Source organism: Semicossyphus pulcher, unplaced genomic scaffold (assembly GCF_022749685.1).
Source record: "Semicossyphus pulcher isolate SPU_LCO1_2020_fin unplaced genomic scaffold, fSemPul1.0.p SCAF_20, whole genome shotgun sequence".
Lineage (NCBI taxonomy): Eukaryota > Metazoa > Chordata > Actinopteri > Labriformes > Labridae > Semicossyphus > Semicossyphus pulcher.
In genome coordinates, this window is record NW_027211694.1 from 18,922,779 (window position 1) to 18,943,393 (window position 20,615).

The 20,615-nt window shown below is 43.5% G+C and overlaps 1 protein-coding gene across 2 annotated transcripts in view; it reads right to left on the reverse strand.

The window, feature by feature from the left end:
- Positions 1–2,767: 2,767 nt before the first annotated feature.
- The window catches only part of gas2l3 (growth arrest-specific 2 like 3), a 36,781-nt gene continuing 18,933 nt past the window's right edge, over positions 2,768–20,615 (reverse strand). For both annotated transcript variants that reach the window (XM_069671116.1, XM_069671115.1), the window contains exons 3-9: positions 12,450–12,636; positions 11,286–11,404; positions 9,730–9,871; positions 8,446–8,509; positions 8,222–8,363; positions 7,125–7,229; positions 2,768–4,883 (exon numbers count right to left, since the gene is read on the reverse strand). In XM_069671116.1, coding sequence (XP_069527217.1) covers positions 3,510–4,883; positions 7,125–7,229; positions 8,222–8,363; positions 8,446–8,509; positions 9,730–9,871; positions 11,286–11,404; positions 12,450–12,636 — 2,133 coding nt within the window. In that variant the 3' untranslated portion in view covers positions 2,768–3,509. The remainder of the gene's footprint in view (positions 4,884–7,124; positions 7,230–8,221; positions 8,364–8,445; positions 8,510–9,729; positions 9,872–11,285; positions 11,405–12,449; positions 12,637–20,615) is intronic.

A 20,615-nucleotide genomic window follows, 5' to 3' on the forward strand; every position in this document is an offset into this window, starting at 1 on the left:
ACTGTGTGTGTGTCTGCTGTTCAGTGCCGGGTAAGAAGCCTCGGTTAGGTGCATCAGCAGTCCCTCCCAGCATCTGGAATTGACACCAGTGAGGGTGAACCAAAACAGCACAGTTGGGACTGTGAAGCCAAAACAATCAGTTCAAAAGAAGCTAAAATGACCTGAGCTGAGGGGAACTGCAGAGTAGGGTCATTGTTATTTGTGGGTTCAGCAATATAAACCTAACACCTCCTATAGTCAGAGATGTTACTATTAACATAAATATTCATTGTTGCAACTTTATTTAAACATATTCTCCTCCAAAGCATGTGAGCACTGCTGTTTGCTGTGGAGTTTGGTGTCCAGAATGGTTGTGTTTCAAATTAAACAAGCTCTGGGCCTCATTAAACTGATCAGCTGACAACAGCTGATTCCACTTAAGCTAACGACTGTTCCTCTGGACCTCTCTGCTGTCATGAGACAACATAAATACATCGTTTTTCCGTGTAGTCTGAGTGTATGACTTCAAAAGAAAGCACATTCAACATAAAGAATATAATTTACAGTGGATGACAGAATTTTTATCATCTGTGTGTTTGGCGTTTAAAAAAATAAATAAATGATGGTCTCGTTTCTTTTGCAATATATCATGAGCATATTTAAAACGAGAATGTGAATCGTGCGGTTCATATTTTTAGTTTAAAAGTGTACGTTTTCCCCGCTAGTCTCTTTATAATCCACCAAATAAACCACCAAAACGAACTCGACCCAGTTGCAGTGTTTATTTAAAACCACTAGAGGGCAGCAGAGTTAAACTGCAGCGCATTCTCCCTGCACACCAACACACGAGAGTGTCAGCGCTGTATGAGAACTATGTGAGCTCACGTGACTCGAATGTTCTAACACGTGTAGTACATTTTTTATTATTATTCTAATGAGTTTTTTCTGCCATTCTCGAAAAGAAAACGTTGTTACTTGAGGCAGACTCAAACTGTTTCACATGATGGACTCATAAACTGATGGCACATTGTGTTTGTTATGGATGAAATCATGATGAAAATGATCTGCTGGGGACCGCCTCGAGGTCTCCACTTTGAGAACAACAGATTTAAGGGAAACACTGAGTCATCTCTTCTTCACTGTTGTTTGTCTTTGATTGAATCCACATTAGCAAAATATGTTTTCTAACCAACCCATAAACCCTTAACAAGAGGATCTGACCTCTCGTCAGGATTCCATATTTAATCCATTACTGATGAAAGGCCGATGTAAAAAATCCAGTGGTAAAAAAGCAAAAAAACCAGCTCATTTTACATCACGAAGATGTTTAACATTCAGTCAGCATGTGACTTTTTTTTTCTCTTAATTTATCCTTTTTCTGCTCGCTTTGTTTATTTTATCTTTTATTGTACTGATTTTGTTTAGGGCTGCGCCGTGGTGCAGTGGTTTGCACTATTGCCTCACAGCTAGAAGGTTCCTGGTTTGAATCCGGTTTTGTTGCATGTTCTCCCCTTGTCTGTGTGGGTTCCCTCCGGGTACTCCGGCTTCCTCTCACAGTCCAAAAACATCTCGTTAGGTTCACTGGTGACTCTAAATTACCCGTAGGTGTGAGTGTTAATGAAAGTTGATTTTATTACTGGAAAAACGTTATTCAAAATAAATAGGTAAATAATCCCAGTGCTTTAGTATGTTTCATTATTATCGTCTGTCGTCTTTTTATCATCCTTTTATGGTCTTTCACTGCTTTGATTTATCTTTTTATTTGTATTGCTTATTGCTCCAACTGCCTTTGTTTCTGTTTTGTCACTTTTATTCTTTTACTCTCGATAACCTTTGATGTTTGACTCGAGTTCTTACCTTTTGTTGACATTTCTTGAATACTCAGTTTGGCCTCATTGTTGAAAGTTCTTTAATCGGTTTTGTGTTCTGTAATCTTCCCGAGTTCCTGCCTTTGCTTTGTCTGTCAAAGCACTTTATAAAAATTGGTTTTAAAGCTGCTGTATAAATAAAGTTATTTTTAACCTCATGCTGTCATTTCTACTCTTGCACGTGCAGTTTGTTTTTACACAGTTCATTATTCAGCACAAGTTATTAGTTAGTAATACTCGAGTATTATTGTAGGTTTAATTAAGTATTGAACCTGGAGTTTTCATTAATAATGTCAGGCATAGTTACCAATTCTCTGCACATTGCTGAGCACCTAATTTGCTTTCTTTTTCCACAGTCTGACCACACAGAGAACTTTGTTGGTATCCAGGCTAAGAAAGTTTAACAGCTTCAAACAAATCCGCTTAAAAATTTTCCGCACCAACGTGCAGCGGAAAAGCATGTTCGATTAAACAAACGCCACACGGCCGAGTTGACCTTTAAAACACTTGTCCATTTATTAATCAAATGACAAACAGGTAGCTGGAACACAATCGACAGAATCAACATTCAAATTCAGACAAACAGCGGTTTCTGTAAAGTGCCAAACAAGAAAAAAGCCTCACTGATATATATTTACTGTACACACACACACACACACACACACACACTTATACACAAACACCACATAGAAAACTAGATTTTTAATACACAGAAAAATTAGAAACCATATAAAACGAGTCTATATACCGAGAAGCTCTAAAAGGATTCCTGTTCAAAAGAAAAGAGGCGTTTTGATCAGTAGTTCATCTGCGACTCTGAGAGACCAGAGTCCTGAGTGCTCGTACACACTGTGCAATTTTCATCTTTAAAAACCTTTAACCCCCCCCCCCACCATCCTACCCCGCCACCCCCCCCATCGTCTAATACATTCTACCGCCGCTCAGAAACAAGATGTCTGATGAAGGCACGAGACAGGAAGGTACGCTCGAGACAAACCTCCCACCTAGATACGAGTTATACAAAAATCAGACGAGTAGTAACTCTGACTTTCCTCCAGTGGAAATTAAGTTCTCACTCGAGGCAAAGTTCCAGTTGTGTCGCTGAAGTTTTCACGACTTTGGTAACACGTCGGAGACAGCAGGACCTAAAAAAGCTGCTTCGCCACGAATAAAAACTGACCTTTGTCCTGCAAATGTTCACCTAAGTGCGGGGTTATTGAATCATGGCTGTGTCCTGTTCTCGTGTGGGAGCTAAAAAAGCTTTGAGGTTAGTGTTCGAACATGATTTTTATCCTTTAATCCTGAAAAATTATTTATAACGGCTGTAAATGTTACGCAGGTTAACATGTAAACATTGTGCAAGTTTTAGTGTTAAGCAGTTAATGGAACTGACCTTAAAAAAAATGACCGTTAAATCACCACAAAGACAAGACACAAAAAGCAGGACGCCTTTGACCTTTTTGGATTAAAAAAATAAAAATAAATGCTATTAAATAACAAACAAAAACAAAAACAAATTAATTTGGAGACAAAAGAATGGTCAAAAGTTTTGCTTCCTGGAGCAGATTAGTGACGAGATTCATGTTTTTAAAGTCCGAGATCCGACAAGTGCTGCTTCGAGGCTGGTCACACACACAGCTTCCCATCACAGAGTCCGTCCGGTTACGTCTTCTGCTTCCTCCTGCTGTTCATTTCAAAATAAGGGTCCTCGCTTTTGCCCACGTACTGCGGGATCTTCTTGCGGACGCTGGCCTCGGTCTTGACAGCTTTGACGTTGGGGCTGGTTTTCTGCGGGGCGAGGGCTGGACCTGGAGTCGCTTCAGGTTTAAGAGTCGACTTGGTGGTGGCGGCTGCTTGCTTACGCCCCACCCTCTGTGCTGTAACTGGAGTCTTCTGATTGGTTTTGCCGGTGGGAGAAGGGCCCGTGGTGCCCCCTGGGACCCGCCCGGGGACAGTGGCGTTGCTGCGTGGAGGGGCAGTAACTGCCTTGGTGGAGGCCAGCCCCTTGGCTTTGGCTGTGACCTCTTTGCTCTTTGACTGGGGGCAGGTAGGTTTTGACAGCCCCGGGGAGGCTGTCCGTGAGTTGGGGGTGGGGGTCCGGGTTTGGGGAGCTGATGCAGTTACTCTTGTTGCATTCGCTGCGGCCCTTGCAGCCGTCCTCACCCGCCTCGCCGCCTCTAAACGGAGACGCGAGGCAGGAGAGCCGGGCCGGCGCTGTGCAAGGCGAGAGCGCTGGCTGGCGCCAGATGGGGGCCGGGCATCTTTTGGGGTGGGGGCCCTTGCTGGAGCAGTGACAGGACGAGGCACAGAGGAGGAGGTGGGGGAGGTGCAGGGGCTAGAGGGTTTGGGGCATTTGGAGGACGGCTCAGGGCAGACAGGACTCCTGGGCTGGGAGACGGGGCCACGTGGTGATGGTCTGAGCTTCAGTTTGGAGGCGGGGTGTGGGTCTGTGGGGGTGGGTGATGGAGAAGAGGATGGAGTCAGAGCCCTGCGGTGGACCTGAGCGCCCTGACACCCCAACGGGCTGGGGGACTGTTTGGAGGAACCTCCGACAGGCGTGGAGGGCAAAGAGGAGGAACCTTTGGTGGTGATGGGGAGGGGAAGCTGGGTGGGCTTCCTCGGGGAAGATGGCGTCCCCTGGAGGATCTTCTTGGGCACTGCGACAGAGCCTTTCCTGGACAGGGTGGGGGTGCAGGCGGGGGAGGGGGTGTAGGAGCGACATGTCTGACCCACAGCAGACACTGGCTTGCAGGTGGAGCTGGAGGAAGAGGATGAAGATGATGTGGAGGAAGAAGAGGAGGACGAGGAGGAGATGAGGTCGTTGACAGCGGCGAGGGGATCCATGTCAGGAGGAGGGGGCGGGGCTGCGTTGCCATGGTGACCTCCCAGACCGGGCGGGCCTTTCTGGAAGGCGAGGATCTTCTGCTCCAGAGTGGTGAACTGCAGCACCCGCAGAGGGTCGTACTTAGTCAGGAAGCCGCGCAGCGTATCCCAGCCGCCGCCCACACGCACCATCACATGTTTCCCATGAAGCATCTGTGGAGGGAAAAGATTATTTTAACAACTTTTCAATTAGTTTGATGTAAAAAATACACGTTTTTATTTTTTTGACAGCCTGAAATCAACAGTGACGATTTCCCTTTAAGTTCTTAAAATAGCAGCTGCAGGTTTATAAAGCGTCTCTCCTCAGGCTTGGCACGGCGGACAGCAGTGTAATTATGATGTAATCGCTTAATGCAAGCCCTCACTGTTGGGTAACGAGCTTACATGCGTCCAATCACAGCCGCCAGTGATGTAGTGAAGACGCCTGCATGCTCTGTATCCCTGCCAGAGCTCACACACACAGCCAGCAGCCTCAGTGTATCCTTCCACGCACTTAACAGGATATAAACAGAGTATTTATGTTTGTACTACAACTGTTCTTCTGTAAGCTCTTGTTTTGCAGAGCAAGAGTGAAAGGTAACAGATTTTTACTACATGCTTCCACTTTTTACATTACACATATTGACTAGTGCAATTTTAGTTTGCAGTTTGTTATCATGTATTTCAAGTCTTTCTACTAAACCAGATCCTACCTCTCTACAACAGGTAACACTAGGCCTGTACCCGGCTCAGAGATTTACCAGTTGAGTGGCTGTGGGCGGATATTAAAAACATTTCCAGCAGACATCTTTCCAAGTATTTCAAGTCACGTCAACGTCATTTTTAGCTCATCATTTAACAAAATGAAGGATTTTAGTTACCAAGCTAAAGCTAGCCCCTAAAGCACCACCAAAGACTGTAGGAAACATATAGATTTTTACATAAAACTGCTTTAAGTGTTTTTCACTGGTTTTAATCCTTGTGTCTGTTTGTTTTGTAGAGAAGGAGACCTCTGCAGATAATTCGGCTCTGGGTAAAAACCTTGTTAAAGTGGTAATCTCGAAGATCGCAATCTTTGGCGGCACCTATGGAGATGAATGGTAATTGCGGGAGCATACTTCCCAAAAGTTGTGCATTCGCGAACAATCCAATTCTTTAGAACGGCTCTTTGGTGCGAACGACGGGAACCGAGTTGCTCTTTTTATCCACTAGAGCCACTCCCTTTTATGCCAGATTACCACAGGCAGCTTTTTTCAACTGCAGCTCCGCTATACGTTGTCACCACAATGTAGTCCTGACGGTGAGCAACATTAGAACCCTCTGCCAAGTTTGTTGTTTTTTTGTTGACATCTCTGTAGTCATACAGAGTTGAATCATAAGTTATTGGCGAATCAATGACGTTGATTAATTGTTCCTACATTATCCTGCTGTTTCCTTTTCCATTTTAAAAGCGCAGAATTTTAGACATGCTTGTTGACACGGGAGAATATAGTGCAGGCACATTCACGAGTCTTACAAAGAACGATGATCTCTCGGAAAGGAACAGAGCCATAAGATCTGGCTCCCTTCAAAGAGCCATAGTTCCCAACACTAATCCAGACAGTGTTGCATGTGTGACGTCCACGGTTGGCTCCGGTTGTAACTCTTGATTTTCCTCGCTGATGGTCGCTTTCCTTTTTAGACTGTTTGCTTCATCTGAGCGTCAAATTTGTTTCATTTTCTGAAGTTGTATCTGTAGTCACCGATCTTTTCTTTGTTTGTTCAGCCATAGTAGATTACTGTTTACTCGCAACACTTGCAGAGACCGGAAGAGCAGCCGCTTAGTTCCACCTACCTTCTCTGGCAGACCAACCACTGCTGGGTGATGGAAAACACGTCACTAACTCGCTTGCGATTTTTTCCGTGAAAGTCGCACCAGACACCCAGTCTGTAATACTGCAAATGCAAAGGCTTTCATCAGTGGGCCACAGCCTCAATCACCATTGCGTGACCTCGTTCGGCGATAGTGACTTACTTACTTTAACAATGTACACTGAAGCGATCCTAACCTAGAAACAAGCTGAGCAGGCAGCAGACGCCCTGTGTTTGCCAAAGACGAGTGTCAGAAACACAATGGACCCGCTTTATTTAGTGCTGACCTGTTTTAAAAATCTGGTCCGTCTGTTTGAAAGGGGAGGACAACTGTGTGGATAATTCAGCTCCCAGTAAAAACCTTGTGAACAAGGAACACTGAAGGTTCCTCTTCAGAATAAGTGTGTAAAGTTTACAGCCTGCCCTGCTGTCAGGCTGCTACTTCTCAATTGGACAATGTAGTAACTGTTTTGATTCCTAACGTGAAGTTAGCTCACACATGAGCTTACTACCACTGCAAAGAGAGAGAAAGAGAGAGAGTGTGTGTGCGTTCAAAACACTCACCCGAATAAAGAGGGTCTTGTCTCCCAGTCTGTAGCGTCCCTCAGACAGGTACTCAATGGAAACTCTGTTGGAGCAGTTGCAGGGAGGGTCGTCCATGCCGTGCTCCTACAAGAGACAACAGAGGACCTTAAGGCGGCCATTTTGGATCGTCTTTGCAACCATATGATGATATTTTGAGCTGGAAGATAACTTAGCGTTACCTCATATGACCGGAAATCAAGGCAAAATATTCAAGGACCTTTAGTTCTGCTGCACGAGTGAGCAGTGATGCAATTACACCCACTGAATCAGGCAGTGAGAATTTATCTCCAAGATGAGACACACGAGATGAGCTGATGAGGACACGCCGAGCGAAAATGACTAATAACTGTCTGTTTGATGCTTACATGAATGTCTATATTTTCCCAGTTACAGTTTTCTTTACACAAGTTGTTTGCTGCTTTTCTTCAAAGTGACTTCTGCTTCAATGGGTGCAGTTATTTTTAGCCGTGCCGTCTCCTCCGGGAATAAAACCCCCAACCCTGAGAGTGTTAGAGCCTCGTTTCACCCACGGGGGAATAAACTCGCCCCCATTAGGAATTATTTAGAAAGTGTTGTGACCACTACTGACAGAGATGTTATGTATTTAAATGAGCAGCGAGCTCATCTCTGTGAGGCTGCATGACGGCATCTTTCTGTAGCCTGGAGGTCACGTGTGATGGCGGAGCACGGGGCGCCGGCATGAGCGTCACGTGGTCAGCCACGATGCGTCAGACCCTGTGGGGCGCCAATGAAGCGGCAAGAGCCGCCGCCATGTAGGCTCGGCCTCAACTGGGTCGCACATGCACCAACTATGTGCCGCTAACGTGATCAGCTGTGGCCTTTCATTACTTCTTTTAGCTCGTTTCGTGTGGCCAGCAGTGAAACATCATCCAGACTGGAGGTTAGATGACAGCTCACCATTATTTCAAGTGTTCTGGGGCAGTAGCTCTACCAGTTAAAGCAATTCTCGTGCCTCACTTCCTGCCTCCAGGTGCAAAGTTTCATGTTCGGTCTGTGTCAGAACAGTACTGAGTTCACTTCCTGTTCATATGATGAAGCTGTCAGTCAGAACTCACCCCCGGCTGGTAGAGGCCGCCGTGCTGGCAGCACACGCTGAAGGTTTTAACAGCTGGACGTGGCTCCTCCGTCATCAGCAGAGTCTCCTCCAGCTCGATCTCCTTCTCCAGCTTCACCAGCACAGGAGGCTCCACGCCGTACCTGACGGACACACAGCAGGGTTTACACATGCTACTTTAAGTAAAATCTTTCTTTATGATCTTTTCCATGGCTGAAGACTTACTTGGAGACGATGCGTCCGATCTCTAGCAGACACAGGCAAACCTGCCGAGGCTCCTTGTGCAGCACTGAGACAGAAAAATAACAATTAAGAGTGATATCAAATAATCTGAAGAAGCGGCTGACACCTCTGCTTTCTTTAGAGGATTAAGAACGAGGTATGACTTCAAAAACGTGACCATGCACATAAGATAAAGTTAGCTTTTCCCTGAGGGACGGTTGGGTGATTCATCCTGACGAGGACGGAGCTTTGGGGAGGTCAGCTCAGCTTTAACTTACAAATTTAAGGACACTTGAGGAAAGTTATTCAACATAAATCTAATTTTTCTATCTCTGAACAGCAGACATACGTTTCTTTCTTATATCGCTCCAATCTGTTTCTGCGATAGCCAGTACTTGTAATGAAGTGATCCCCCATGCCGAGTACTTAGGGTGATTGCTCTCCACGACAGATCCTATTAAACCATTAAGACTGTAGTCTTAAACAAGAGATCTCTGCAAAGTTATCAGGAGCTTACAACCACAGCATGTTGGGTTCATTGTATTCTTGCAAGCTGAATTAATTAAAGTTAAATGCATGGATTATGTGGTTAAATAACTGTGTACTAAGGTTCTGCACAAACCCTCAGACAGATCAATCTTCCTGGTAAATATTTAAAAAGTCCCCTGTACACATTTGTTTCATCTTGCAGCTGTTAACAGAGCTCTTTCACAGTAGAGCACAGGAATCCGGTGTCTTATTTTTCTTGGTCTCAACTTTCCTTTTGGACCGATTGTTTTTGGACTTGACTGATCTCGCTAAAGTCATAAAAGGATTAAGAGGAAAAATAGAGTTTTTTTTCCAAGAGGTAGACGGTGGCCAAGCACATGCAGGAAAACTCATCAAGTTTCAGATTCAAATACGTGACTTGGCTGGTTTGAGACAGGTGCAGGCAAGTTACTTTAGACACTTTGAATCCACTGGAATAAAAGATTTACCAGACCATGGTTAAAAAAATAAACGTGTACTTTCTGGCCTGTTTAAAGGGACTTTGTATCTGGTTATTAAAGAGGCAGAGTTGGAGAACCAGAAGTAGCACTTTAATAAGTTACTGTGGGTTCTTGATTAACAACAGACAAGATTAACATCTACATGACCAGGGAAAGGGTTTCAACATCAGCGGAAACAAATGATGGTCAGATTCACTCTGACAAAGGTTTGTATTTTAGGTGGCTAGATGTTAGAGTTATTTTAATCTGCAGTAATAAAAATACAGAAGGTTTTAGATGAATCTGCTGCAGCTCTTACCGAGTCCCTCTGACTCAAACAGGTAGGTCTCCTCCATCCCGATGTGGCGACACCAGGCCAGGAAGTTGGCGGTGTTGTCTCGAGCGAAGAAGGAGCCTGGAGAGGCGTCCCGCTTACATGCAACCTTCCTCGTGGGGAACAGCTGTCAGGACAAATGTACATGTTAGCATCATCACTGTTTGGACATTTGTAGTTGAGAGAGGGTTCATTTAAAAACACTTAAAAACACTGCAAGATGCCTGCAGAACAAAATGGTGAGACATGAGACATAAACTCAGACATAAACTGCTCCTATCGCAAAAGCAATTTCCCGGGTAAATACTGTAAACAAAGTGACCAGATTGCTAGATGCTTATAACTACCCCCATAAAATACACTGCACAATTAGACAGTTTTGCGTGTACACAATGCATTTCTTCTGTCTTATATTTTGATGGTTAACCATGGGAAGTTCATATAGCACAGGCTAATGTTACTAACATCCCAAATGATGGAGGTTCTGTGCTCTGAACCGTTAGCAAACAACAGAAATGTCATGTATTCTAATGAATGCTAACATTGCTTTTCCATCAGTAGTTAACTTTTCCTCCCAACGGTAACTTTACTGCTAACATTACTTTATTTTTTTTCTGCTAGCTTTATTTTTTTCTATGCTAACAATACTTTTTTCTGCTAACATTACTTTTTTTTTCTGCTAGCCTTATTTTTTCTATGCTAAGAGTACCTTTTTCTGCTAACATTACTTTTTTTCCGATAACAATACTTTTTTCTAAACGTTTCAATTATTTTTTTAAACCACGCAACTTTAAGCTAATGTAACTTATGTGAGGGGTGGCTTCGGTGCACTTTACCTGTGCTGTCCATGAAAGCTGGGACACAAAGGCTAGACAAAGTTAGAAGCTAGTAGCAGTAAACACTCCGCTGGAGCTGTTTCGTGGTATTCCATGTGTAAAGTTAGCTAGCTGGTTAGCCTACCGATCAACATGTAGTCAAAAGTGTTTAAAATGGGAATATGAGTGTTACACACAAAATCCACCCTTAGCAGTAGTTCTTTTATACTATTTATTTTATATTGTAGTTAGTTATATTTCACAATTATAATATATAATTGCAATTTTACTTCATTACATTTTTACTAGTGACTTAATATTTCGTATCATACTACTTTATATACATACTGTAAAATACCGTTGTATGTAATTAACTATATTTAATTGCCACTTTTATATTGCACCTTATATCATTATATATGTTATAGCTTATACCTCATAATGTACTGTATTATCTCATACTGCTAAAATGGTGCTGCTATTACCCATACATGTCACTTACTCCTACATTTCATAAAGTCATTAGCTGATATGAAAATACTGCAGAGATGCTAAAACATCACTTGACAGCTCCACAGACTTCACAGAGGATTTCACTAACTCAGTCAGAGATTGAAGAGAGCTCTGAAGGTCGCAGTATGAAGCAAACATCCCACCACGTGTGAGCATGAAAGCTGCCCTTTTGACTATCGTCCGAGCTATTTCCATCGCTGCCGTCTGACTCACCTTGCAGAGTGCGGAGGGGCAGCTCTCGGCGATCTTGGTCTGCAGCACACCGATAAGCTGGCAGAGCTTCACGCCGTTATTCAGGTCCTCCATGAAAAACTCTGCACGCACCTCCTCTCCTGAAAGTGTGAACAGAGAATAAAAAGTCAGTCACAATACAAACTATTCTTTTTTCATCTGCAAGAGACGGTTACAGAAGTATGTCCCATTTCAATTTATTTTTCTAGGATGAAACCACAGCTCTGTGAAAATTCAGCCTAGATTTAAAGAAAATCTCTATAAGCGTTTTTTCTTCTCGTTCAGCATCTTTTGTTGTCGTCCTACTCTTCGACTTTCAAAAGTAGACTCCCCCATAAACTCCTCTAAGATTTGTTGCGCTCCCACGCTGCCTTGTTGTAAATCACCACCCTGGGAAGCCCAACAAAAGGCCATGTGAACCTAACTTACATTGGTAACAAAATCCACAATAGCCATAACATTAAGTGACAAAGATTTCACCACAAAAGTTTATTTTGCGCACAACAACAGACGAGCCCCGAGGCTAGAAACTGTATCCGCTGCACGCCACCTGTTTCTGCAGCATCCAGGCCCCTCAGGATTCCCTATCGCACGGGTCAAACGGTTTAAAGAGTCCAAAAAATGTGGGATACAGGCCACAGGGTCATGCTGCTAATAACTCACGTTGAGTGTTTCGTACCTGCCCACATTCCTCGTGAGAAAAACTGAATCTACTAAAAAAAACGGTTTCAGCAGTCGACAATAGAGTCAGTTTCCAGTCAGCTTTAGTTTCCTCACTGCTCCATTGTATCTGAAGGGACAATAGATGTCAGTATAATGGCAGCGACGGATGAAATGAGGGATTTTATTCCACTCCTGTTTCTGTGCTTTGCAAAAGGACCGGTTGGAAATGGCAGCATTGAAATCCAATTACACGGGACAACCGAGTCAATTGTGCTTTGGTATTTTCCTAGCCTCGAGGGGGACACGGTTAGCATGCAACCGCCCAGTGCTGATTCACATATGCACAGGCTTGGGCACATCTGTTGTTTGTATCCATGTAACTACACTTACTTACCCACAACAACATGATCACTAAACAGTACAATGTGGAAAAGACCACTAAAAGTGTTGTATTGTGCATGTATTTCTTCATGTTTCACGTACCCAGCATGCCGCTGAGCCAGATGGCCAGGTCCTCCTGCATGGGCACCAGGGTGGCCTCATGTCGCACTGCCAGCCACTGGTCGTACTGGAAGACGTCTGCGAGGCCGGGGCCGTGTCTCTGTGCTAACGGGCTGCGAGGGCTCCTGGGGCTCAGCAACGGGGCGTCGAACTTCTCGCCGAACCATGCCTGGAGACGAGAGGAGAGGAAACAGCAGAGTGAGGATTACATGTCCCATTTTCTTTTATTTACTATGATATACTTTTATATGACAAAGAAAAGCAACTAATCCTTCCATTTAAAAAGATGGAGCCAACAAATGTTGGACAATTTGGCTTGAAAAAACAGTGAAAATACTTCTCAATTAATCGATAAATTATTGCAGCTCAAAATGGACAGAAGGAAAGTTAAAGAGCTGAACTTCTGAGCACAAAAACATTCAGAACTGTTTACTTTTGCTAAAGAAATCAAAGAGATGCTCTGGGAAATATGTCAACAACCAGCAAGAGGAAGATGATGACATTAAAGGGGTCAGCATCATCTCCTTGTATGACTTTAAGGATTAGCAACATGAACATAAAGCCTGGCAGAGTGTTGTAACAGATTAGTGCGGCTGCCCACATATGGGGACGTCTGCCTAATCTGATCATAGTTTTGTAATTGGGGACGCACTGTGCGGATACGGTGATCCAGCAGTGCCTTCAACATGCGTTCTTTCTAAAAGAAATCTAATAGTGTGGAAGTCTATGATAAATTTGTCAACATTTCCATTGCTGATGTTACAGTGGCTCAACCACTTTTAAAATACAGTCTATGACTGATCTTCAAATCTATGCTGTCGTCTACGTGCTATGTCCAAGTCATGTGTCAGCAGCATGCTCAGTGACCACTTTGCCTGAAGGAAGAAGAAGGGAGCTTAAGTGTCAGCTGTTCTTCAGCTACTGGCTTCATTTTTCTAGGTGTGGCAGTCTCACTGCAAAATAAAACAACCAAAATAAAAATGTCTCATTTGTGATTTCAATTTAATGTTTTGATTTTGTTTTCAGTTGATACAGTCGTGCAGATGCACAGTGAGGCACAGAGGCATAACGCTTATCAAACACTGTTATCAGACAGGTACTTGGAATCAGTTAATTATGCCAATTATGAGGAGGAATTTAACCTTTTAAAGTTGTAAGATTTCAGTTTCGTTCTCTTTGGCGGCACCTATGGTGATAAACTGTAATTACAGGAGCACACTTCCCAGATATCCAGACAGTGCTGCATGTGTGACGTCCACGGTTGGCTCCAGTTGTAACTCTTGATTTTTCTGGCTGACGGTCGCTTTCCTTTTTAGACTGTTTGCTTCATCTGAGCGTCGAGTTTGTTTCTTTTTCTTTGTATTTTCACTTATTTTTGAAGTTGTATCTGTCGTCATCGATCTTTTGTTTGTTCAGCCATAGTAAATTACTGTTTACTCGCAACACAGAACAGAATGGAAAAGCAGCCGCTTAGCTACGCCTACTGCTACCTCATTCGGCGATAGATAGTGACTTAGCAGACATTTATTTACATGAGACTCTTCAAGATTACCACTTTAAGAATGATATCTCCTATTACTGGCATACTATAGGCTCATTAAACTATACATGCAGTGTTGTTTGATTATGGGACTCCATTCAGAGTGCTGCAGATTTGTTTGCATTGCTGAAGGTCTGGAAAGAAGAAAACCGTTTTTGACACGATTCAGGACTCAGATCTGCAGGTGTTATTCAGACAAAGAAAAACACTTGGAGAACAAATGTAATCCCTTCAGTGAGGCGTTATGGAATAAGCCTGAGCATGTTCTCTGCACGATCCCTGTGATAACACAGTGCGACAACGTGAGTTCACAAACCTAAATGTTTCTTGTCAACACCGTATTGCTTTTTAACTCTGGATGTAGGTTAGCAGTGTCTCCACTGCCTACCGTCTCTGCAAGCAAACACTACACAGCATTATCATACTCCAGTAATCATCCAGCCTTACACTGGGAGAACACCAGAGGAATTTTAGCGAGCCATCCATGCAGAGAGGATGCATCAGGGATGTCGTCATACCACACTTCTCTCTTACGCTCTGCTGGAGTTTGCAGCACGCTCAGCTCGCTCTGCGCTCCAACGTGGCCTGATAACTGCTGCGGTTTAGTCTGGATTGGGTGTTTAGAGATCAAGATGTGGTTGTGGTTTTTAGTCTGAAACTTGTTTCATATTTTTTAGGATCTGTCATTGTCTGCTGAAAGAAAGCCTTACAGTCTTTTAGTATTTCTTTGGTTTGTTGCACTTGACTGCTTAAATGGGTGTCTAGTGCTGGTTCACAGTCAGGCCTCAGAGCCTGGAGGGAGCCGCTGATCCCAGTGCTTTACTGTTGTCCCATCGTATCCATCTCTACTGTCACACCCATTCCTCCCACTTTCCCCTCTCTTACTTCAGCTCCGCTCTGTCTTTTGCACTGAGGAGGACTTTCACATAAAGGAGAGAAACAACCTAAGCTCTTGGTTGTCATGGACTTCCCCCTAGAGAGAAATATGAGGACAATGCCATCTGTTCCGATAATAAAAAAAAAAGCAGCCTTCTATATGAACAAAATTCCTGTGTTGTTATTGTTCCCAACTTTCCAATTGTTAACTCGAGGAGGAAATCTCCAAACCAGCAGCAGATGTGCCTTACTACGACTCGCCCAGACATTACATAACTCTCTTCTGGATGACGCCCGCCCCCCCGCCCACGCTTCCTCCCCCCCGTCCAGTATATTGACATCTGTTTAAGATACAGCCTTTAATCTCCGTGTCCGTCACATGCCATCGAGCAATCACGAGACATTGCTTCCACTGTAGTGAAGGTTTTTGTGTTTAAAACAAGGACGAGTCTCACTGAGGCCTTGGATTCTTACAAACAGGAAACCTTCTGGGCAGCAAACAGAGAGGCTGTTATATTATAACGTACTACTGCAGATGCTCCGAGCGTCCATGAACAACACTGCTATAGATACTGTGTTTGCATTCCTGGTACTGTGATATGGCGTCAGGGACGCGGTTTAAAACATGACTGAAGAGAAAGGTGGAAAACAAATCTGTCAGACAGAATAACAGCACACAGTGGAACATTTTAACTATCGATGCTGTTGATTAACCTCAGAAATTATTTTCTGACTTGGAAAGTTCATGCGACTGTTAATTCATTTTACAATATATTTTTCCTGGCGCCTGGTTGTAATGCGGTACTACCACCAGACGGTGGCTGTAGCGCATCTGAAAGCTGTTTGCTAACCGCCATTATATAACAAAAGAAGAAGAAAGTGCTGGTAAAGTGGGTGTGGCGCTGTGAGAGTTGGAACCGGAGATAAAAGCAGAGTCTTCAGCAGCCGTCAAAGAGTTCTGTGTGGAACTGGAAATATAAACGAAAACGCGGTCAAGTGCAAACTAGCATATCATGAGTCTACAACAACTACACACAGTATAACAGGCTGATTCTCAACGTAAGAGAAATGATCCATGTCTGTGTACTACATAGGGAAGATGCACAGTTTGTTAAACCCTGTGTTTTCGGAGAGTTTTTGCGGTACACACTTTGACATGAAAATAAAACCAACAGAGTTGTGAATAACTGAACAGTCTCATCCTCCCTAATGTCAGCGTGTGTTTGTTCCCAGTAAATATCGAATAGTATTTTTCCTTGAAAAGCCTATCCCCTAATGAACGACCGTGCAGGGGAGAAGGGCGACTCCTAAAATCGGAACTTCGGTAGAATTTTGGTACAGGGCTTGCCGACTTGACAGTCTTTACGTAACAGACACATGCCAGACGAATGGTGGGTTGATGGCCAGAAACTGCCCATTTGTTATTCCTTGATTGATATCATTAAGGTTGTAACCATCAGTTGCTGTCCTCTTTGAGTAAATAAGTTCTTTTTGTGGGGTAGATGGTAGCTCAGTCTGTAGGGACTTGGCTTGGGAACCAGAGGGTGGACAGTTCAAGTCCTGGTATGGAGCAAGTCCTGAATTGGGGCTGGTAGCTGGAGAGCTTTCCTTTCCCGGGCTCCGTCGAGGTGTGCTTAAAGCAAGGCAACGAATCCCCCAACTGCTCGGAGCGCATGTCCATGTGCAGCCCCCTCACTCTGACATCTCTCCATTAATGCATGTGCATACGCTTCTGTTTGTGCATGTGTGTATTTCGGGCCTATGTGTGTAGCATACAATACATCTTCAAGCATGCGTGTTGTTTAAGGACTCAGGAGAACAACTTCCCCCATCTAAAAACTGGGATTGTCATAGCAGCACATACATTCAGCTAAAGCACTGTTTTTAGTTTGTCTCTTAAGAATCTCTATTTTTCATCAGTGGAAAAGTCACTTATTTCCTTGTCTCTGCCAAGCTTTTTAGAACTACAGTTCCCATAATGCAACTCAACAGCATCTTTCATCACATCCTAAATACCCAAATCTTTCAAACCCCACACGCCCAGATTATCACACAGGCTTCAAAACAACAGCTCCAACTCTGATGACATCATCGGGATATTTAATCTGAACTCCCTCGAGCAGCGATGACACGTTATAAAACGGCTCACAGGCTGGAAAGCTTCCTCGTGACATGTAAACCAAAAGGTCCGGTGACAAATAAGTGGTCCGTCTCTTTAACGTCCATCCTCAGGTGACTTAAACTCTTTTACTGCTGTAATTTAATACATTAAACGTGTAATTTGATTGTTGCGTAACTCTTTCACCTTTACAGCATTTTATTGAGTTCGGTGATTGATTCAGGACACATGCACACAAATGATTACAATAAACCGAGGGGACGTCAATGATGTGGGAAGTTTTTATTTCCACACGCGTCCCCATCATGGTGACCTTTGAACCTGAAAGCTGCGGCTCGGGAACACTGGTAAGAACAAAAGTGGCAAAAACACCTGAGTCACAGCTGAAAAGGTTACCTCACTTCAAAAAGAAAGGATGAACCCATCCACACAAATGCGCACAAACACACACACATTACATAACATGGTTCAAAAGGGCAGGCCGCCTGTGGGGCTCTGCGGGTCCACAACAACATATGTGCCCTGCTGAATATCCAGCTAATTAGAAAATAAGGCAGCGTAGTGTATGGGTTAGAAGTTACGTAAAAGATGTGATGCCGATTAGAAACGGCGACTGAACAGTGAGATAATCCGGCCTCGCACTACGTACGTCACCTGACTGCACACAGGTTCAGAGTGAGCATTCAGAGCAGACTAGTGTAGATGTAAATCTGCTTTGCATCGGGTCTAGAGAACATCTTGGTTAATCTATTTGAGCTTTTCTGAACTTATCAGGCGCTGGAATGTGGGTCGGTTATCCTCGTAAGAATTGCAACAAACTGAGATTTTCAACCAGTTTGTTCCGGTTTGTTTACGATGTACGCTTCAGGAGTTCAGCTGATGCTCTTAACCTGATCCACTTAGAGCAAGGAAGACTAAACTCCCTGACAGTGGTTCATAGAGAAACAATAGGGAAAAAGTGTGCTGTGTATGATCTTAAAAATCCAGTGTTGGAATAAAGAAATACACATGTGTACACACACTGACTGGGTTTCCTTGTGATATCATGTTCTCTAGTTATATAAACTGTATCATCTGTTCCCATCACTACAAACCGTTCCTTCATGCCACATGTCAATGATTCATGTACATGACTAATGTAAACAAGTTCTCACCACAGCTTTGTCAAACATTCAGCTATAACTCAAACAAGAAGCTACATTTTCTTCAAGTTAAAAGGACACTAAAATGTTTGATCACGCTTTAATTTAACTTCTTGTCATCCAGCTTTCAAATTACTTACAGCTATCCCACTTTGCCCTAAAAACTTCCCATGGCCTGGCTGTTGACCTCTGACCCTTCAGGATCGTCACTTAACCCGGGGCTGTTTGGTTAGACCAGGCTGAACTAACGGGGTCATTAGCTCTTTTCAAACACTTTCTGGTCACTTTCATTTCAGAGGTTTCTGGGGAAAAGAAGACGTAGCCTTGGTTTTGATGAGGAATTTTAGCAGAGCTAGCACAGACATTTGTGTGCAGATATGAGAGTTATTTGAGCACTGACTGGCAATCAGTGACATCTCTCACAGAGTTTCTGTTGAGTTTCTAGGCTTAGTCTTTAAGTCTGTTCAGCCATGGCCGGACTTTCTGCTCACGCTGACAACCCAGTTCTTGTCTTCATTACAAACAAACACTGGGAAACCTCCCACAAGCTGTGTTTAGACTAAGTGTTTACGATAGCAAACACAAAGGCTGCACCAAAGCTAAAATGCTTGCTTTAGCTGGATTAATGGCTCATGTGTAAATATTATTATATAAACATGTTTCCTCAGGAGCTGGTGGAGACCAAAAAGGAGGAAAAAGTGTTTAACATTCTTTAGCTCAGGGGTCTGCAAGCCTGCTCCTGCAGAGCTACCATCCTGCATGTTTCAGGTTTCTCCGTACTCTAACAAACCTGATTTGAATGATCTGCTTTTTATCAACAGACTGACGCGTCTCAGGGGATTAATAACGAGCAAAACGTTTGAATCAGGTGTGTTAAGAGTACGGAGAAACCTAAAACAAGCAGGAAGGTAGCTCTCCAGGAGCAGGGTTGCTTTAGCTGGACAGCAACACAACTCCAAATAATTTATTATGCTGCTATGGTAAAAAGTAAAGTTAGCTAACTGTTAGCTTACTTGTTAGCCGTATCAACTGTGTTAGGTGATAATACGTTTGTGTGGCGTTTACAGCTTGTTCCATTTCCGCCACTGTTCAAAGTCTTGTTATAGTTTTAACAAATAAAACAAAGCATTTGTGTAGGTTGTGTTAATGCTAATTAAGATGCTACAAGGAGACAACAACACCTCCCTGTTTATTGATGTACATTTGTCTAAACCTTGTTTTTCCAGTGTGACCTGAAAAATGCTTTCTGTCGTACTAAAAGACACTGTTTGGGCTTTTAGGTTCCTCGATCAAGACATTTTTGATGATGTTTTTCCCTATAGCCAAAATTAGAACCCCCATTAATATCACAGTTACCATGATTTACTGATGCACCTTTCTATCAAAGCTAGTGCTAGCATTAGCTAACGCCCGTTTCTTTTCAAGCTCCAACCTCCTGTCCTCTTATGGTCACAACTAGTTGCAAATACCCATGATGGCGATTGTCTAACACTTCTAACCTGAGGCTTTAAAATGGTAGTCAACAAACCAATGGCTAATGTCTTAGCCAATTGCTGAATCAAATTTTTGTATTTAGCCTAAAAGGTACAGATGTCTAGCTGCAGTTGCTACATAGCCTTGTTTTCACATTTGTCTAAACCGTATTTCTCCGGAATTGTATTTTGCATGCATGCTGAGAAACTCCAGACCCCATCAGGTAAACAATGTCAACATTAAAGCAAATATTTCACGTTTGCAGTCTCAAGGTTTCACCCCACAGCAGTTAGATATCTGAGATGTATCCAGACACGATCGGTTTGAGACCAAACCTTCAGACGTCATGCATTACAATGTGTTTCACTGTTGCATTTATAGATGCGCGCATATGCTACTTATACTTCCATGAGTGCATACATTTTCAGCATGGGCAAACAGAGCAGTCAGAGGCTGACCGTTTATCCAATGTGACTGTGCTCTACATGAGCAGTGAAGCTCTGACACTGCAGCTACTTCCAGAGCTCAGAGTCTCTGCAGCATCACCAAGATGCCAACACCAAGAGAAAACTCAAAGAAATATCCGGGAATGGAGAAAAACCTTCTAAGCTTAAGCATCCTACCACAGTTCATTAACAACTGTAGGGAAGCTCTTGACAGCCTTATTAACACATCATCAGTCTGAGATCCTTCCTGCCACATGTTCTGTGCAGAAGACTGTGATACATATTTCATGTATCCACGTTCCAAGACGAGTTGAGAGAGAGCCAGGACTTTCCAAACCAGATGACAGAGGAAAGCTTTTCTCAACGAGGTGCTGCCATGTGACAAATCTGTAACACGATACGTTTGTTGTTTTGGGTTTTGGGATGTCTGACACTTGGTTGCTGGGAGGGGAAGGGGAAAAAAAGTGTTCAGCATTCTTCCCACTCCCCCTGAAAAATGTGCGGAGAAACTCCTCGGGGTCCGAGCAGAGGAACGTCAGACATGCACAACAA